At 38.9% G+C, this 20,159-nt stretch overlaps 1 protein-coding gene and 1 pseudogene across 1 annotated transcript in view; both read left to right on the top strand.

Annotated features, from left to right (window-relative positions):
* The window catches only part of LOC134233068 (titin-like), a 177,995-nt gene that overhangs the window by 157,287 nt on the left and 549 nt on the right, over nucleotides 1-20,159 (top strand). The window contains 43 exon segments of the mRNA XM_062715064.1: nucleotides 271-570; nucleotides 710-1,015; nucleotides 1,106-1,411; nucleotides 1,512-1,814; nucleotides 2,005-2,307; nucleotides 2,402-2,707; nucleotides 2,811-3,113; nucleotides 3,241-3,546; nucleotides 3,675-3,980; nucleotides 4,087-4,389; nucleotides 4,619-4,918; nucleotides 5,008-5,313; nucleotides 5,477-5,779; nucleotides 5,873-6,178; nucleotides 6,292-6,597; nucleotides 6,782-7,084; nucleotides 7,201-7,506; nucleotides 7,632-7,934; nucleotides 8,239-8,538; nucleotides 8,883-9,188; nucleotides 9,301-9,606; nucleotides 9,871-10,173; nucleotides 10,286-10,591; nucleotides 10,715-11,017; nucleotides 11,121-11,423; nucleotides 11,697-12,002; nucleotides 12,102-12,407; nucleotides 12,542-12,841; nucleotides 13,171-13,476; nucleotides 13,586-13,697; nucleotides 13,806-13,981; nucleotides 14,088-14,381; nucleotides 14,591-14,914; nucleotides 15,020-15,311; nucleotides 15,422-15,563; nucleotides 15,702-15,901; nucleotides 16,048-16,200; nucleotides 16,308-16,353; nucleotides 17,401-17,584; nucleotides 17,699-17,816; nucleotides 19,333-19,505; nucleotides 19,796-19,856; nucleotides 19,984-20,102. Of these exon segments, the coding sequence (XP_062571048.1) occupies nucleotides 271-570; nucleotides 710-1,015; nucleotides 1,106-1,411; nucleotides 1,512-1,814; nucleotides 2,005-2,307; nucleotides 2,402-2,707; nucleotides 2,811-3,113; nucleotides 3,241-3,546; nucleotides 3,675-3,980; nucleotides 4,087-4,389; nucleotides 4,619-4,918; nucleotides 5,008-5,313; nucleotides 5,477-5,779; nucleotides 5,873-6,178; nucleotides 6,292-6,597; nucleotides 6,782-7,084; nucleotides 7,201-7,506; nucleotides 7,632-7,934; nucleotides 8,239-8,538; nucleotides 8,883-9,188; nucleotides 9,301-9,606; nucleotides 9,871-10,173; nucleotides 10,286-10,591; nucleotides 10,715-11,017; nucleotides 11,121-11,423; nucleotides 11,697-12,002; nucleotides 12,102-12,407; nucleotides 12,542-12,841; nucleotides 13,171-13,476; nucleotides 13,586-13,697; nucleotides 13,806-13,981; nucleotides 14,088-14,381; nucleotides 14,591-14,914; nucleotides 15,020-15,311; nucleotides 15,422-15,563; nucleotides 15,702-15,901; nucleotides 16,048-16,200; nucleotides 16,308-16,353; nucleotides 17,401-17,584; nucleotides 17,699-17,816; nucleotides 19,333-19,505; nucleotides 19,796-19,856; nucleotides 19,984-20,102 (11,214 nt within the window).
* Nucleotides 4,464-4,553, top strand: LOC134233076 (U6 spliceosomal RNA; annotated as a pseudogene).

The raw sequence follows: 20,159 nt of genomic DNA, 5'->3' as shown, positions 1-20,159 counted from the left end.
CTATTACTTATATCTAATACTTTCATAAACATATCAGCTTCAGGAAACAGTTTTCACATTTTAGCAATATTACTCACAAATTGCTTAATATACTAAAACAATGCAAATGTTGAAACTGATAATTCTACTTGATATATTCAACTAATATTTTGTTTGTATTTGTATTATTGTATTCTTTCTCTTTTCTAACACAGTTCTAGTCATATACAAAGAATACTGACACTGACTTACATTCAATATTACTAACTGATTGATCTGTTTAATAATCAGCTGCTCCAGAGAAACCAGTAGGTCCTCTGTCTGTGTCAGACCTTGGCTCTGACTCAGTTACACTGGCCTGGCAACCACCAAAAGACGATGGAGGAAATCCAATAACCGGATACAAAATCCAGGTCTCTGAAAACAATTCTGATTGGTCGGACCTCGACACAGTGGATAAATTCAGCAAGAAGTACACTGCTAAGAAACTAAAGGAGGGTAAGGACTACAAGTTTAGAGTGGCTGCCATCAACAAAGTGGGAACTGGACAACCTTTGGAATCAGATGTCATCACACCAAGGAAAGCTAAAGGTCAGATATTTAACCAATGAAAGAACTAACGATATACATCTATGAACGTGTAATAAAAAAGAAAAGACAGATAATATTCAAAGATATAAAAAGTGTCAATGATAAAGAGAAATAGATCTATATTCAATTGATTTTGTAGGCAAACCATCTAAGCCAACTGGACCAATTACAGTAACTGATGTACAGAAAACATCAGCCACCATTGAGTGGAAACCTCCACAGAGTGATGGTGGACTGCCACTCAAGGGATATGTGGTAGAAGTAAGAGATAAGAGGAAGACTACATGGAAGAAGGTGGACTATTTATCACCAGACATTACCTCACTGTGTATCCAGAATCTGAATGAAAATGCTGAATACTTCTTCAGAGTGTTTGCTGAGAACAGCTCTGGTTTTAGTGAACCTCTGGAAATGGACAAAGCAGTACTAATCAAGAGTCCATTTGGTATGTTATCACAATATCCCTAGTACCTTAAAGGATATCTGTGAATTAATTTGAATTCTTAATGCTAATATTTATTTGTATGAACAACAGATAAACCAAGTGCACCTGAGGGACCCCTCACCATCGCAAATGTAACCTTGAACTCTACTGATCTGTCATGGAAACCCCCCAAATCTGATGGAGGATCCAAACTCACTGGCTACCTCATAGAAATGAAGGATGTAAGGAAATCCTTCTGGAGTAAGTGTGGACAAGTGAAAGCAAATGAGACAAACTTTACAGTGGACAAGCTGCTTGAGAACAATGAGTATGTGTTCAGGGTTTCTGCCATTAATGAGGAAGGACAGAGCACCCCGCTTACTTCTGACAAGTCTGCCAAGCCATCAAAGGAAATCAGTAAGTGTCAATTAAACAAACAGTGCATCAAATGATATTTAATTCTCCTATCTTAATTCCTCCATTTTGAGATTTTCTTTAATTCACTCCCCTTCTTCAGGTGCTCCATCCAAACCTGAAAAGGTCAAAGTCAAACAAACTGAGAAGGACTCAGTGACCTTGGAATGGTCCAAACCCTCATCAGATGGTGGATCTAGAATCCGCCGTTACATCATCTACAAGAGGATTGAAATGACAGAAAAATGGGTCAAGGTGACCACAGTAGAACAGTTCCTGACACAGACGATCATAGACAAACTGGAGTATGAGAAGAACTACTTCTTTGCTGTGTCTGCTGAGAATGATATTGGAGAGGGTGACAAGGGAGAAACTACCCAACCCACAAAACTGGACAAACCTAGTGGTAATTGATCAAGCATGATTTATTTTTAAAGATTTGATAAATTTCACATTTCCTAAGAGAATATATTTTGGATCATTAATAGATTTATGATATATTGTCAGTCAATGTACCCAAAATCAAACCTGAATAAAAATGCAAAAATTCTGTAAACATATTAGAATCTTGAAACCTACATCATACTTTTTTGCAGATGTACCATCAGCACCTGAGGGCCCAGTAGAAGTATCCAACATCAACAAGACCTCAGCCACAGTGTCATGGAAACCAAGCAAATCAGATGGTGGCTCACCAATCAAACACTACATTATAGAACTGAAAGATAGCTACAAGTCCTTCACTCAAGTTGGCAAAGTGCCAGCAGACCAACTGAACTTTGAACTTACCAGACTGAAAGAAAATCAGCAATATTATGTACGCATTACTGCAGAGAATGCAGTTGGAAAATCTAAACCTCTAGAGATCGAGAAACCATTTACAGCAACCAGTCAGTTCAGTAAGTATTTGCAAAGTAATACATTGTTTAAAGTTGTAAAGACAGAGATGAATATGTTTTTAGATGCTGTTTGAAAACAATTATTCCATTGCAGAAGCACCAAGTGCTCCTGAAGGACCACTGAACATTTCCAATGTCACCTTGAACTCTGCTGATCTGTCATGGAAACCCCCCAAATCTGATGGTGGATCCAAACTCACTGGCTACCTCATAGAAATGAAGGATGTCCGTAGATCATTCTGGAACAAGTGTCAAGAGGTTAAGCCAAATGTGACCAAATTTACTGTGGGCAACTTGAATCTTGACACAGAATATGTCTTCAGAGTAACAGCCATTAATGCTGAAGGTCAAAGTTCACCTCTGACCTCAGACAAATCTGCCAAGCCAACCAAGGAACTTAGTAAGTATAAGGAAATTCTGTTAGTAGTTTTATATTGCGGGCATCTTGTACACGTGATGGCAAGGACAAAAACTATAACTAATATAATACAATGAAATTTCAGATGTTCCATCTTCACCAGGAAAAGTGAAAGTCACAAAGGTAGAGAAGGACTCAGTCACTCTAGAATGGACAAAGCCAGACTCTGATGGTGGATCTAGAATCAAGCGTTACATCATCTGGAAGAGAGTGGAGATGACAGACAAATGGATGAAGGTCACCACAGTGGAGCAGTTCAATACCAGAGCTGTCATTGAGAAGTTGGAAGCTGACAAGAACTTCTTCTTTGCTGTGTCTGCTGAAAATGATGTTGGAGAAAGTGAAAAGGCAGAAACAAGCAAACCAACTAAACTAGAGAAACCAACAGGTACTTTAATCAACTAACTTAATCCAAACTTTATACATTCCTCTTTTGTTTAAGTTAATTGTATTAGTGGTCGATGAAAGTTATAGTTTTCTTAAACAAAATTGCATTACACGATAAATGATTGTAGGCAAACCATCTAAGCCAACTGGACCAATTACTGTCAGCGATGTACAGAAAACATCAGCCACCATTGAGTGGAAACCTCCACAGAGTGATGGTGGACTGCCACTGAAGGGCTATGTGGTAGAACTCAAAGAAGCCAGAAAAACCACATGGAAGAAAGTGGATAAGTTGACCCCTGACATAACATCACTGTGTATCCAGAATCTGAATGAGAATGCTGAGTATTACTTCCGAGTGTTTGCTGAGAACAGCTCTGGTTTCAGTGAACCTTTGGAAATGGAAACCCCCCAGTACATGATGAGTCCTTTTGGTAAGAAATTTGTTTTTTATTTTATTGGTTTAGCAGATGTCTAAGGTTTTAACCAAAAAATTAATTTTTTTTTGAAGTTCAACTGTATTTTGGTGAATGTGAATTCCATTTAATGCCTTCTTTTACAGGAAAGCCAAGTGCTCCCGAGGGACCTCTTGACATTTCAAATGTGACCTTGAACTCTGCTGATCTGTCATGGAAACCTCCCAAATCTGATGGTGGATCCAAACTTACTGGCTACCTCATTGAAATGAAAGAAAAGAGCAGATCATACTGGAACAAGTGTGGAGAGGTCAAACCAACTGTGACCAAGTTCACAGTGGATAAACTAATTCTGGATAAAGAATACTTCTTCAGAATTTCAGCCATCAATGAAGAGGGACAAAGTCCACCTCTCACCTCAGACAAATCTGCTAAACCCACAAAGGATCTGAGTAAGTTACCAATGAGTCCAAATAGATATCTCAATGATATAAAATTATGAAAATGCATAAAATATTTCTTGATGTTGAATTCTATTACCCTGTTTTTTGATTATAGCTGCTCCATCCAAACCTGAAAAGGTCAAGGTCACAAAATCTGAGAAGAACACAGTGACCTTGGAATGGTCCAAACCCTCATCAGATGGTGGATCTAGAATCCGACGTTACATAATCTACAAAAGGATCAAAATGACAGAAAAGTGGGTCAAGGTGACCACAGTAGAACAGTTCCTGACACAGACAATCATAGACAAACTGGAGTATGAGAAGAACTACTTCTTTGCTGTGTCTGCTGAGAATGATATTGGGGAAGGTGACAAGGGAGAAACTACCCAACCCACAAAACTGGACAAACCTAGTGGTAAGATAAAATACAATGTATGATTTTTGAAACAACTTTTATCATAATATTGCATTCAGGTAACTTTCTTTTACTTGCTTTTCGTCAGTACATATATTAAAATTGGAACATGATATAGCCCCTCCAAGGATGACACGCAAATTCGTGAAGCGTTCCATATTTTTAAAAAAGAAAAAAGAAAAAAAAAACTTTCTTTCCTACAACTGAAATTTCTTTTGATAATTTGCAGAAGTGCCATCTGCACCTGAGGGCCCAGTAGAAGTATCCAACATCAGCAAGACCTCAGCCACAGTGTCATGGAAACCAAGTAAATCAGATGGAGGCTCACCAATCAAACACTACATCATAGAATTGAAAGACAGCTACAAGTCCTTCAGTCAAGTTGGCAAAGTGCCAGCAGACCAACTGAACTTTGAACTTACCAGACTAAAAGAAAATCAAAAGTGTACTGTTCACATCATTGCAGAGAATGCAGTTGGGAAATCTAAACCTCTGGAGTCAGAATCATTCACTCCCACAAGTCAATTCAGTAAGTTACTTTGTAATAAGTTTTGAAATTCTTTTTTGTGTAAAAATTTATAATCCTCCAATACTTTGATATTCTATTTTTATTTTCAGAAGCACCAAGTGCACCAGAAGGACCACTGAAAATTTCTAATGTCACCTTGAACTCTGCTGATCTGTCATGGAAACCCCCCAAATCTGATGGTGGATCCAAACTCACTGGCTACCTCATAGAAATGAAGGATGTCCGTAGATCATTCTGGAACAAATGTCAAGAGGTTAAGCCAAATGTGACCAAATTTACTGTGGGCAACCTGAATCTTGACACAGAATATGTCTTCAGAATAACAGCCATTAATGCTGAAGGTCAAAGTTCACCTCTGACCTCAGACAAATCTGCCAAACCAACCAAAGAACTGAGTAAGTGCCAAAGATCATTTCCAATTTTAAATCCACTTATATATATATATCCATTAGAGGTATCCATTCTGTGTACTATAAGAAAATTTGTGGCCTATTTTAATATTTTAAAGTAAAAAGGTAGTTCAATATATAATTCTCCTTTGTTCCCCTCTCTTTACAGCTGCTCCATCTCCACCAGAGAAGGTTAGAGTTACTGATATAGAGAAAGACTCTGTCACCCTGGAGTGGACAAAGCCAGACTCTGATGGAGGATCTAGAATAAAGCGTTACATCATCTGGAAGAGAGTGGAGATGACAGAAAAATGGATGAAGGTCACCACAGTGGAGCAGTTCAATACCAGAGCAGTCATTGAGAAGTTAGAGATGGACAAGAACTTCTTCTTTGCTGTTTCTGCAGAAAATGATATCGGAGAAAGTGAGAAGGCAGAAACAAGCAAACCAACTAAACTAGAGAAACCAACTGGTAAGAGACTTAACAATTCTTTTGATGTGGTCAAATTTGAAAATGACAGAATGACTCTAAATTTCTAATACATGTATAATGTAATTGTTACAGGACCTCCATCACAACCAACTGGACCAATTATTGTCAGTGATGTACAAAAAACCTCAGTCAGCATTGAGTGGAAACCTCCACAGAGTGATGGTGGACTACCACTTAAAGGTTATGTGGTAGAGATTAAAGATGCTAGAAAAACCACGTGGAGAAAAGTGGATAAAATGACTCCTGACATTACCTCATTGTGTATCCAAAATCTGAATGAAAATGCTGAATACTACTTCAGAGTGTTTGCTGAGAACAGTGCTGGATTTAGTGAAGCATTGGAGATGGACAAATCTGTTCTTCTGAAGAGTCCATTCAGTAAGTTTTCAGCTGTTCATTTTTTTTCATACCAGAAATTGGAAGTATTGATAAAAATGAAAGATAAAACTATCACAGACTTATTGCATTTATCTTAAAATCAATTTCTTCAGATCCACCGAGTGCTCCAGAGGGACCTCTCCAGATTTCTAATGTCACCATGAATTCTGCCGATTTGTCTTGGAAACCTCCCAAAACAGACGGTGGATCCAAACTGACTAAATACCTCATAGAGATGAAAGACACAAGAAGGTCTTACTGGAACAAGGTAGAGGAGGTGAAACCCAACATCACCAGCTACACCGTCAGTAAACTGATGACAGACGTGGAATACGTGTTCAGGGTGTTTGCCATCAACGAGGAGGGCCAGAGTCCACCTCTCACCTCGGACAAGTCCGCTAAACCCAAGAAAGAACTCAGTAAATACATTGAGATATCTTAATTTAATTACTCCAGTAGATAGATGAAAAAGTGAAATTCTGGTATATGATTTTTTAAATTCTGAAATTTTAATTCGGCAGAATGCATATATGGCACAGGTTATTTAAAAAATTCAAATTGTTACATACAACTTATATATTTCAAATGAAAATCTTTTTTTAGCTGCACCATCACGACCTGAAAGAATCGGTGTCATCAAAACAGACAAGGAATCCGTGACATTGGAGTGGAGCAAACCTAAATCTGATGGTGGATCAAGACTCCGTCGATACATCATCTGGCGCAGGGTGGAGATGACCGACAAGTGGGTCAAGGTCACAACAGTGGAACATTACACAACAAAGACAGTTGTGGAAAAGCTGGAGTTTGAGAAGAACTACTTCTTTGCTGTGTCTGCTGAGAATGACATTGGTGAAAGTGATAAAGCAGAAACCACTGAACCAGCCAGACTACCCAAACCAAGTGGTATGTGTTATCATTTTTCATTGAATTCAATTATGAGCATACTGTTAATGATTAATAACCATACAAAGTATAATGTTCTCTTACTTCTAACATTATTTGATTCTACCCTCTCTCAGAAGCACCAGCTGCCCCAGAGGGTCCACTTGTTGTATCAAACATCCACAAGACCTCAGCCTCACTCTCCTGGAAGGCCAGCCCCTCTGATGGAGGTTCCCCAGTCACTGGCTATGTGGTAGAGATGAGGGAAAGCTGGAAGACCTCATTCTCCAGAGTACAAAAGGTCCCAGCTGATCAGCTGACCTTTGACCTGACCCATCTCAAGGAAGGACAGGAGTACTTTGTCAGAGTCCTGGCAGAGAACAAAGTGGGAGTGTCCAAACCTCTAGAGGCAGATAAAGGATTCAAACCAGAGAGTCCATACAGTATGTTTGATAGATTACATTCTTTTCAATAAGTTCTCCTGGTTTAAACTATTATTCAAGCAATTTATTGAAGGTCTCTTTAATCTGCCATTTAGGATTTAAGAAATATTTTATATTTTTATTAGATGCACCATCTGCCCCAAGAAATCTCCAAGCCACAGACATAACCAGTTCAACAGTGACCATTCAGTGGCAGACACCTTCTAATGATGGTGGACTTCCCATCAAGTTCTACACTGTAGAGCGCAGAGACAAGAAATATGGTTCCTTCACTAAGGAGGCTACAGTCAATGCTCCCACAACCCGCTGTGTGGTAGAAAGACTACAACTGGAGAAGGAATACTACTTCAGAGTGACTGCCACCAATGAGGAGGGAACTAGTCCACCAGTAGAGATGTCAGAACCAGTCAAACTGGTCAAAGAACCAGGTACTTTTATGATATGTTTTATATTCCATGTTTTTTTCTCTTTATACACAATAAAGACACATCTTAATGTTATGGAGTTTTGACCTCATAATAATATACATGAATCATGAAATAACAGTGAAAATCTCTTTGAAAAAAAATGAAGTATTATTTAGAAACATAAGGGCATAATAGATTGTAGGTATAGAATTTGGGATGTAAATGTATGTAATAACTGATTATTTCATTGAGCTGATGAGATGCACTTTGTACAAGGTTCTTCTATCTGGGAAGATAAATTCATGAATTGTAACTTTATTTAAAGAAACACCGGAAAAGCCCACTGGACCAATCAAATTCTCTGACGTTCTGGCAACAAGCCTGACAATGGAATGGTCGGCCAGCAGAAGTGATGGTGGATCACCAATACAGAACTACAAGATTGAAATGACAAATGACAAAAAAAGCTGGGTCACGGTCATGACCTGTGACAGATATACAACAAAGGTCAAGGTCAGGGACCTGATCACAGACCAGAAATATTACTTCCGGGTCAGTGCTGTCAATCAAGTGGGCAGCAGTGAACCTCTGATGTCTGATGAAGTAACCCCAATAAAACCACCAGGTATGTGTCCATGGAAAATCTATTACATAGAAAACCTATTTCTTTTAGCTTTTACATATTTCTTCTGCATATATGCCTTACATTCATATTAGCATTTCCGCGTAGAAGGAAGTTAATTAATACCACACGGAAAAAAGTACTTCTACAGTATTTGTTCTGCTTCATCTACAGTTGCATTTAGAGGAAAGTTAGCTCCATGTACAAATCTTTCAGTCTTACATATGTCACAGATTGCCTTGGAAGTTTCTGTATTACAGTTAACTAATGTGATTCTGAAAAAAATGAATTTAAAACATGGTCGGCTTTCAAAAAATAAACCATAATTTTCAAAAAATAATTTACAGAGGTACCTTCACCCCCAACTGGGCCATTAGAGTTCTCAGAAATCACAAAGAAATCCGCTGTGGTGTCCTGGAAACCACCCAAGGACAATGGAGGAAGCCCCATCACTCATTATGTGGTGGAGAAGAAGGAGGCTAGGAAGACCGCATACACCCAGGTGGAAAAACTCGGTCCCAAGGCCCAGACATGTAAACTCCAGTATCTGACAGAAAATACTGAGTACTTCATCCAAGTGAGGGCCCTGAACAAAGTAGGTCTGTCTGAACCACTGAGCTCAGACAAACCACTGGTGCCCAAGCATCCATACAGTAAGTCCAGAATTTTACTCTCTTTGAACTGACTTAAACTTTTGTGCCTGTCTGGTTTTAAATTTTGTACTAAAGCTATCATTTATCAATTACGGTATATTTAAAATCTCAGCTGTACCATCTGCCCCTGTTGGACCACTGAAAGTATCAGACATTACAGCCAACTCTGCCACACTCAGCTGGAAACCACCAAAAGAAGACGGTGGTCAACCTATCAAGCGGTATATTGTGGAGCGCCGTGATACACGCCGCACAGCCTGGGTACAGGCTGAGACACCACGGGCTAGTGTCCTGACACTGACAGTGGATAAACTGATAGAGGATGTGGAGTACATGTTCAGGGTGTCTGCCGAAAACATCGAAGGACAAGGACCATATCTAGAGACAAAAGAACCTGTTACTCCAAGGAGGGTGCCAGGTATGTTCAATAATTATTTTTGACAAATTATCCATGAAGGCAATGATAAGTTTTCTCAATGTGTAATTACATGTAAGTGAACACTGAAAAGAATTACAATATGAATGATGTAGGTGTCACAGTTTATTAAACCTCATTTATTGCAAAATATATTTGTTTAGTCTTCTTCTTTTGAAAATAAAAATAAAAAAAAAATCTAATGAAAAATTGTATATTATTGTATATGTAAGGAACAATTATTGCATTTTGTCATTTCTGTTCTAGTGAAACCTGGTGCTCCCTCTGGAAGAGTCCGTGCAGACAGCATCACACCAGAATCTGTTACACTGACATGGCAGCCTCCAGTAGATGATGGAGGAGCACCCATCAAGAAATACGTCATCGAAGCCAAGGAGGGATCAAAAGACTGGTCTCCACTGGCTGAAGTGTCTCCCAAATCAACTACAAAGACCTTATCTGACCTCAAGGAAGGAAAGGAGTACCAGTTCAGAGTGATTGCTGAAAATGAAGTCGGACGTGGAAAAGACAACAAGCTGGATGAATCTGTTGTTCCAATCAGACTGCCTGGTAAGTACACCCTAGTCAATTAATTATGAAATTCTCTTTATGATTGTTTTTCTAAACAGGAACTATTGTGTAAAAACTTTCTAAAATTGTGATTTCCTTGACTTTTTTCCAGAGGTTCCAAGTGCACCTCAGGGACCACTGAGAGCAGCAAACATCACCAAAGACTCCATCACACTGTCCTGGCAACCACCTAAGGATGATGGTGGCAGTCCACTGACTAGCTACATCCTAGACAAACTTGACTTACAGTGGGGAGGATGGAAGAGGGCCGCCAAGGTCCCACCCACTGCCACTAGCACCAGCCTGACTGGCCTCATCAAAGGACATGACTACAACTTCAGAATCTACGCTGAAAACAAAGTGGGAGTCAGTGAGCCAATCGAACTGATTGATACTGTTACAGCTAAGAGTCTTGTTGGTAGGTGCACCACAACATTTAGGCCATTCTAATCTATTGATGCTCATATATGTACTTCAAATTATGATAACAATTTGTATTTTGTAGCAAGATTTACTCAGAACATAAATGATTACATTTCAGATGTCCCGTCAGCTCCCAGAGACTTTGAGATCACAGAAGTGACTGATGATTCAGCTACCCTAGAGTGGTCTCCTCCTGCCTCAACAGGTGGCGCTGACATCATTGGCTACCCTGTAGAGCGTAGAGAGGCAGGCCGCATGAACTGGGTCCGTGTCAAGCGGGTAGAACCTGATGTCACATGGTTCACGGTGGAAAACCTTCTGGAAGGCAGAGGTTATGTCTTCAGGGTCTTTGCAGAAAATTGTGAAGGACTCAGTGAACCTGCTGTCATTGAAAAAACAGTTGTGCCACAAAGAAAATTAGGTATTTATCAGCTAATGTTAAAGTTGTTTTTAACTGATCATTGAAAAGATCCTTTGTCCTTTAATTTATTGTGAGTAACAAAGTAATTATGATTTATTTTCAGAAAAACCATCTGAACCTCAGAACTTTGAATTAGCCTACACAGAAAAAGACTCAGTTACCCTCCAATGGAAGAAACCCAAATCTGATGGTGGAGCAATGATTTCTAAATACATTTTGGAACAAAGGAGAGGAAGATCTGGATCGTGGACCAAGATCAAGGAGCTGGAGAGCTACCAGCACTCCGCCACCATCAAACACCTGGAACCAGACACTGAGTATGGATTCAGACTCAAAGCCAAGAATTCTGAGGGTCTCAGTGAACCTGTGGAACTGGAGTCCTCTATCAAATCCAGCAAACCACCAGGTATCTTACAGGAATAACTTAAATATATCTCTTATGAGGAATAAAAGAAGGTTCTAGTTCTCATGTGGGTTAGGTACCGGTATACAAGTTTCTTATAGATGATGTTACTTTTTTGCAGTATTTCATATTTTAAAGTGTCCCCCAACCAACACCCAAAATAAGCAAGAAATGAAAATCAATCTTGTTGAATATCAGGAATACAATGTATTACTTCCTATAAATTTACAATGAAGTAAAATTATATTTTGATAATGATGCTTGCCCATTTTACAGAGAAACCCTCCAGACCTGTAGGACCTCTGAGGGTTGAGGACATCACGGAGGACCAGGTTAAGTTGTCATGGAAACCACCAGAGAGTGATGGAGGATCTAACATCACATCCTACATAGTGGAGAAATGCGAGGCCCGCCACCCACGCTGGCTGAGAGTGGCCCGAGTACCCCCAGGTACCCTCGGCGTGGACTGTTACAATCTCATTGAAGGCGTGGACTACTTCTTCAGTGTGGCAGCTGAAAATGAGGCTGGAGTCAGCTCCCCTCTGGAAACAGAGAAACCTGTCACACCTAAGAGCAAATTCAGTAAGTATACTCTAAAAATTTTATTCTGGTAATTAAGAGACGGTTGCTTAACTATAATTACAACCAGATATGAAATGACAATAATATTATGTAATATAGGACCTCCAGCTGCACCAACTGGACCCATTAAGTGTACTCAGATCACCAGAGATTCTGTCACCATTGAATGGAAACCTCCCAAGGAGGATGGAGGGTCAAAGGTCACAGGGTACATTGTGGAGAAGAAGGAGGGACTGAGACACACCTTTGTCCATGTGTCCAAGACAATGTCCGAGGAGACTTCCCTGACCATCCTAGGTCTGAATGAGGGCAAAGACTACTACTTCAGGGTGTATGCTGAGAACAAGTATGGCAAGAGTCCTGCACTGGAGTCTAAAGAGGCTGCAACACCAAAGAGGACTCTTGGTAATTAAAATTAACCTTATTCACATCGCTTAAATACCTACTAGCAATCCAAAGTTTTGCAATAGATATGACTAGAAAAAGAATGCTTGGCAAATTATTTCATGTATTTAACACTTGATAATTCACTCTTACAGAACCCCCAATGTCCCCAGCTTCTCTACATGTCAAGGACATTACTAAGACCTCACTGACCTTGACCTGGGAACCACCACCAAGTGGACCTGAGGGTATCACTGGCTACAACATTGAGCGCCGCCTGTCTAACAGTGACAAGTGGGAGCGAGTGGCCCGTGTACCGGGACAAGTTCTGAGTCACCACCTGACCGGACTTAAAGAGGGCCATGCCTTCTTCTTCAGGGTCACAGCTGAAAACACCGCTGGTCCCAGTAAACCCACTGAACTGAGGTCACCAGTTGAACTCAAGGGCAAAAAAGGTAAATTATAAACAAATCCTGTTGATAGTTATTCTTCATTCAAACATTTTATGGTCAGTATCCTGCCTGCTTCATTCCACTGTTCTATTACACAACTGGATAGACACAAGCTGTGTACATTTTTTAAAAACTATTTATACCTGGAAATTTTACATCTATGACATAAAATTTCCAAATGGATTTTTATTACACAGAACTGAATACATTTTTTGTTGCATACTGGTAATAACCATTTTCTGTGAGTTAAAATAACACTTTTTTATTTAGTATTATTTTAAAATTGTATATTTCAATAAAATTAATTTGTTTAAATAATCTCTTGTGTTTAGACAAACCACCAGCACCAACAAATGCCCCAGAAATCTTGGCCATTGGACCCCGCTTTGTGGAGCTGTCCTGGCAGCCACCTGAACATGACGGTGGCTCCCCCATTACTGGGTACTATCTAGAGAGGGCTGACCTGTCAGGCAGAACATGGGTCCCCATCAACAAAACACCGATCAAAGGAACCAAACACAAGATGGAAAACCTGTACGAGGAACTTAAATACGAAGTCAGGGTCCGAGCAGAAAACAAGGAGGGCATCGGTGAGCCTTCACCCGCCACTGAGCCATTCTACTGCAAGGATGTTATAGGTACGTAGGCAGAATGTGGCATTTGTGATATTTATCATTTCAGTTTTTAAGATATAATCAATTCTGTGAGAATAAGTTTTTGATATTTCTGTGAATTTTTTCCTTATAGTGAATGAACCACCAAAGATTGTCAAACAACTTGAACCACTCACAGTAACAGAAGGTCAAGATGCTGTGTTCACATGTGAAATCTCAGGCATGCCCAGACCTGGTATCACATGGTATGTAGCATAGACTGTTTCATCAATACAAATTTCATCATAAGAATTGTTTTTATAGAAAGGATAAGTAAAGAGTATTTTTGGTTTGACTGTATATGAACATTACAGGTATAAGAATTACCGTGAAGTGTTCAACACCAGACGTACAGAAATCAAGAAAATGGAGGGTGGAAAGTACACTCTTACCATCAAGAATGTCACTGAAGAAGACATCTGCAGCATTGAATGTCATGCTCGCAATTTCTATGGATCAGTATCAACTAGGACCTCACTTGATGTTAATGGTAAGACTTGTCTAATTATCTATGAGTAATAGAAATCAAAGAAGCAAAAATAATGAAAAGAGGAGATAGAACTCCAGCTTATAATGTACTGACAATGTCCTTTCAGTGCCAGCTAAGATTGTGGACCTGCCCCAGAGATACCTGGATGGTCTACAGATCTGTAAGGGAGATGCCATCATGATCCGCATTCCCTACAAAGGTCGACCCGCTCCTAAGATCACCTGGTCAGTAGACGGAGAGATCATCGAACCCTCACGCAGGAAGGTGGAGATCAAGACCCACCCACACCACTCCACTCTGGTCATCCACGATGCGGAGAAGAAAGACAGTGGAGTGTACAAATTCGTGGTGGAGAATTCAGTGGGATCGGACATGGTTAACATTCCTGTACATGTCATTGGTAAGGAGCATTTAGGAGTAAGATTCAATCAAGGAAACAGATTTGATAATTTGATGCATAAAATTCCCAAAATGCATAACATATTGCTGAAAGTTCTTGCATGGGAAGCATAAAAACAAGATACTAGGAAATTGTGCTTTTCTTTACTAAGTACATTAGATTTTTTTTTCCATAAACTTTATTTTTCATTACATTGTGTTAAACAATAGATCGCCCCAGTCCACCTGAAGGTAAACCTGTCATTGAGAGCATCACCAAATTCTCTGTCAAACTGTCATGGCTGCCCCCAGCAGACGACGGTGGCTCTGAAATCACAGGCTACATCGTAGAGAAGCTGGACCTGCAGACCGGAGTCTGGAGACGCGCCCTGACTACAAAGACGCCGTACGCCACCGTGGAGTGTCTGGAGGAATTCAAGGAACACAAATTCAGGGTGTTCGCAGAGAACTTTATTGGAATCAGTGAAGCGGGAGAGGAGTCGGACAAGGTCGTGACCAGAGAGGCCGTGCCTGACGTGGACTATGATGACCTCTGTAAGTCATGTGACTTGTAGGCTTGTCTCTGTCTGAGAACATAGTTAATTGCTAGTGTTTAAATTTAATGCTGTGGTTTACTTCAATTCTTTTTTTTTATTTCAGATGATGCAAGCTTCAGAGGCAACAATGTGAATATTGACAAAATCAAGGGTGATGTGCTCAGCAAGTATATCATCTGTGAAGAACTGGGCAGAGGTGCCTTTGGAGTTGTTCACCGAGCCATTGAGCGAGCCACCAACAAGAACTGGGCTGCCAAGATGATCCGCTGTAAACCTCACGAGAAGGAGGCAGTCCGCCACGAGATTGACATGATGAATGAACTCCACCATTCCAAACTTCTACAGCTTCACGAAGCTTTTGACCAGGCTGGAGAAATGGTCATGATCCTAGAACTGTAAGCATTCATTGAAAGATAACCTCCCAAACAACATGTACTTTTATGAATGTCAAACCTCATTTTAAAAGTGATAAATTATTTCCTAAACTTGACCTTGTGTTATTTAGGCTTACCGGTGGTGAACTTTTTGACCGCTTGGTGGAACAAGAGTATGATCTGACAGAAGCAGGCTGTATCACCTACATGAGACAGATCTGTCAAGGAGTCCGACACATGCACCAACAAAATCTGGTTCACCTTGACCTCAAGGTCAGTTACATATCTACCATGTCTACCTGCACAGGTTTTCTAATGATATTACATTAAATTACTTTTCAGCTACATTTCTACATCTGATAATGCATTGAAGATTTTTCACAGAGCTTATGATTTCTCTCCTATTTTCAGCCTGAAAATGTGATGTGTGTGACCAAGGAGAGTACAGACATTAAGATTATTGACTTTGGTCTGACCCAGAGACTAGAAGAAGGCAAGAATGTCAAGGTTCTATTTGGCACGGCAGAGTTCTGTGCCCCTGAGATCATCAACTTTGAACCTGTCTCCTTCACGACAGACATGTGGTCACTTGGAGTGGTGTCCTATGTGTTGTAAGTAAAGATATTTATAGATATGATGCAACAATTTGATTAAAATTTCAAATTTTGTAAACTTTTTGATTCAATATTTATAAAAAAAGTTAGATAATAGCTCCTGTCAGGGTTGAATATAATACAATTCCATGTTAATTTTACAGGTTGAGTGGATATTCGCCATTTGCTGGAGAAACAGACCACGAGACTTTTGTGAACATTAACCGCTGTGACTACGACTTTGATGATGAAGTCTGGCAGAACATCTCCCCAGAGGCCCAAGACTTCATCAAGAAACTTCTTATCCCCGACAAAAGGTAAAAACAATGGCATTTATGTATGAAGAAAGGTTATCTCTTGTTCCTTCTAATAGAACATGATCAATATAAATTAACACCATGGTGATTTTTTTCCTCTTTTTCAGCAAACGGATGACAATCTTTGAGGCACTGGACCATCCCTGGTTGAATGTAAGTCTATTGTTGTGTATAGAGATTTTCAGCTTTTCTAGCTAAATCTTTGAACCATTAAGCAGCTATAAATGCTGAAATATCTTTTACCCTGCATGGTTGGAGTTTTGGAAAGATGTATTTATATTGTATGCTTATAGTGCTTTTGGGTCTACAGCTATCATAAAATACTGTGTATCCTTTACATCAGATCATAGTACATGCAGCAAATCAAATTAAAATGCAATTTAATAATTTCTTATTTTGGATGAAATTTTGTTAATGTGTATTAAAAACAAGTAAAGCTTCCCAGTATGTAAAACAAATTAAAAACATGATTAATGTTTTCAACTGTGTTGTGAACTAAAACATATGAAAGGCTGCATAACTTGTTTCCCTTAATATTAGGCTACATACATGTATTATAAATTTGTTGTGTCATCCAGTTAAATCAGTATAAAAATCCATATGCCTTTGCTTCTAGTTGTCAGACATTAATGCTTTTTCCCTGCTGCTTTGCTTTTAGCCAAGAGAAAAAGAGAGGAAAACTAAAACTGTGGATGAAGTAAGTAATCCAAAGCGATATGGATTATCTCCTTCTAATTTTATGGTAGTGACGGTTTATTATTTTCTGTTTTTCCAGATGTAATATTATTTGCACCCTGTCATTATTTTTGGGTCATTCTCTTTTGACTTAAGTTGCCATTATTTTAGTTTCTAAATTCCTTATTATTTGTTTAGTATTTAGGTTCCCAGTTTCTATTTCATTGCACAAAATGACAAAGTCTTGCTATTTATTTTTCTAAGTTCATTTGCAGTTTCTGCAGAGAAAATCTCCAAATGATAAAATTAACATAAATTTTAACTTTCTTTTTAATTTATTTAAATATGAGCAGCTTTATGCCTTGTATTATTCTGCCTGATAGTTTAAAACCCATTATTTTTATGATTTATATATACTGTAACAGCTTTACTGCATGTTGTGATGAAAACCAACTTTCCAGTTTTCCTTATCATGAATTCTTAGATGTTCATTCTTCTAACACTTAGATATTATACTATTATCAGGGTACTGTTGAGAAGAAACTAACAGGAAAACCACTGTCTCGTGCCCACCACAAAGAATACCGCGACAGGAAACACCACAAAGAGGATGACCTTGACATTCTACCTATGGGTCGTCTCGCTAGAAACAGCGCCATCTTCAGAAAAGAGGGTGACGAAGGTGTCATGTCCAGGCATCTGTTACTTGGTGGGTATCAAACATTGCTATATTTTTTGAAAATCTTTTATTTTCAATAATTCTTTGTAATACAAATCTGTTTTGTTTTGCTTCGTTTATAACTGTAAAATTTGTACTCTGCAGAGTTGCCTCCCCATGCTCCTGTTGTGGTGGAGCTGTTGACAGATGTCCATGGTTACGAGGGATCACATGTCGAGTTGACCTGTAAAATCAGTGGAAAACCTGTGCCCACCATTCACTGGTGAGTAGAACAGCTAGAGGACTGAATCAGTCATTGTACAACATACAGGTTGAGTGAGTTCTGTAAGGAAAATTGTAGAACAGATGTATTTTGGTATATTGCTGCACAAACAGAACAGGTATATTTTGGTATATTGGAGCTTGTAGAGAACAGATGTAGAATGGAGGAATTTCTGCTGATGCAGGTTCTCTGACCTTGGAATAAATTTAAATTCCGTAAAAAACCTTTATCTAAACAGATACATCTTAAATGATGCACTGGAGATATATTTGACATCTTAAAGCAGATTCCATTGATAAAAAAAATGATTATAATTAGGCAGTTCTAATATCAAGGAACTTCAAAGTATCTTAGCAATATTTAATGTAATCTTCAATAGTTTCAAGAAAGAAAAAATTTGTAAAACTAGCTTGAAATTTAATAACAATTACTTAAGCAGGTAATTCATGGACATTTTATATGTTTATTTATATACTTGAATGCGTAATTGTTTGACACTTGTTCAGAGCAGGCCTGTTTAGAACTAATTTGAACTGTACATTAAAAAAAAAATCCTTTAGCATGCAGCAAATAAAAAAAAAATCTTCAAGAGAACCTCTTTTCCCTTTGAGTGGGCCTCTTTGCATGTGAGATAACAGCACACTTGTACTCATAAATCATTTCTTGCAAAACATAAGATACCAGAGTTCATAAATACATCTCCCAGTCAAACAAAACTGATAAAAAAAAATTCTTGATCTGCAAGCTGTTCTGTGAATAACAGTAACACAGCTGAGCAGACCGGGGTTTGAAATGTTTGTCAGAATTCTTATAAACTAATATGATATGATATTTGTATGGGAAGCAAGTGCTTGTGTCATCACCCCTGAGAGAAATTTAAGTTTAGAATATAATTTTTGGATTTTGTTGATGGGTGTCAGACTCTAACATAAGATAATACAGAATGGCTATGTAACACAGAGTTTATATCAGAATGCACCAGGCCTGCCTCATAAGCAAAGATACAGAGTTCAATTTTTGTGTATTGTGCTCCAGCAGAGAGAGAGAGATTATGTTACTTACCAAGTTATTATACATAAAAAAAATATTTATCTTTGAGATGTTCAGGATGTTACATCTTATAGGGATGTACCTTAAGTTAGATTCTTTGGTGGGGTTTTCTACCTAATGGAATAACTGGTTCTCTGAACTTGTGTGTTAAAATTTTCTATGTGCAATTAAGAAATCATGAATTTTCTGGAGTTTCTGTGGTGAAGTTTATTTATCATGGACAAGGTAGTGTTAGGATTAAATGTGTTACTGACCAGCTCAGAGGAACCAGGTGTTGAGGTGGAATCTGGAATTCCTAGTGAGGTGTAAGGGTAACTTACTGATTATGATATGAATTCAATCGTTCTGTTTTCAGATGCCCTTGCATTGACTCATGCATCGAGGCATCGAGCATGGACAATAGATTTTATTAAGTATGTTAAGGTTTGGCAGGTAATCCCTAGTTGAGTGATATTGTGTTTTATAGGTACCTGGAGGGTGAGGAGTTGACCCATGGCAGGAAGTACCACATGACCTACCATGACCAGTTTGCCTCCCTCTTCATCAGTGAACTGGATGTGGAGGACGCTGGCAAGGTCAAATGTAAAGCTGTCAACGAACATGGTGAAGCCTTCACCACCGCCAGGATATCAGTAGAAGGTAGGTCAAGGTCAAATGTAAAGCAGTCAACGAACACGGTGAAGCCTTCACCACCACCAAGATCTCAGTGGAAGGTAGGTCAAGGTCAAGTGTAAAGCTGTCAATGGACATGGTGAAGCCTTTACCACCGCCAAGATTCCTAAGGTAGGTCAAATGTAAAACTGTTAACGAGCATGATGAATCTCACTGCAAGGTAGGTTAAGGTCAAGATCTGAAAGACTTAAATGATAGGTTTAAATTATTGATTTATAGAGAAAATATATGATTTTTTTTTTCTTTTTCCTCTGTAGACCTGCGCAGAAAGAAGAAAAAGAGAGAAAAACAACCAGCTGAAGTACTGCCTAAACTCAAGTATGTCATGGTTTCAGATTTATATGCATGATCAGATTATTAGTCCTATTGGAAAGGATTATGTGAAGTTGTAACTGAAGTTGTAACTGTGTGTAAAATACTAAATGTTCCATACCTTTGTTTACAGACTTGACAGACATGACTATGACACATCATTGGTGGATACTAACATTGCACCCAAGTTTACACTGCCCCTGATTGATCAGGTCAAAAAGGTCAGGGAAACAGTGGAACTCACCGTCACTGGTAAGTACAGGCCAAACATCAATTCAAATTTTAATTTTTTGAATTTCTATACAGTTT

The sequence above is a fragment of the Saccostrea cucullata genome, unplaced genomic scaffold (assembly GCF_032062105.1).
Source record: "Saccostrea cucullata isolate Sc308-1 unplaced genomic scaffold, CSIRO_AGI_Scuc_v1 ctg50, whole genome shotgun sequence".
NCBI lineage: Eukaryota > Metazoa > Mollusca > Bivalvia > Ostreida > Ostreidae > Saccostrea > Saccostrea cuccullata.
The sequence above is the reverse complement of the archived record's forward strand: the minus strand, read 5'-3'. Positions and strand labels throughout refer to the sequence as shown.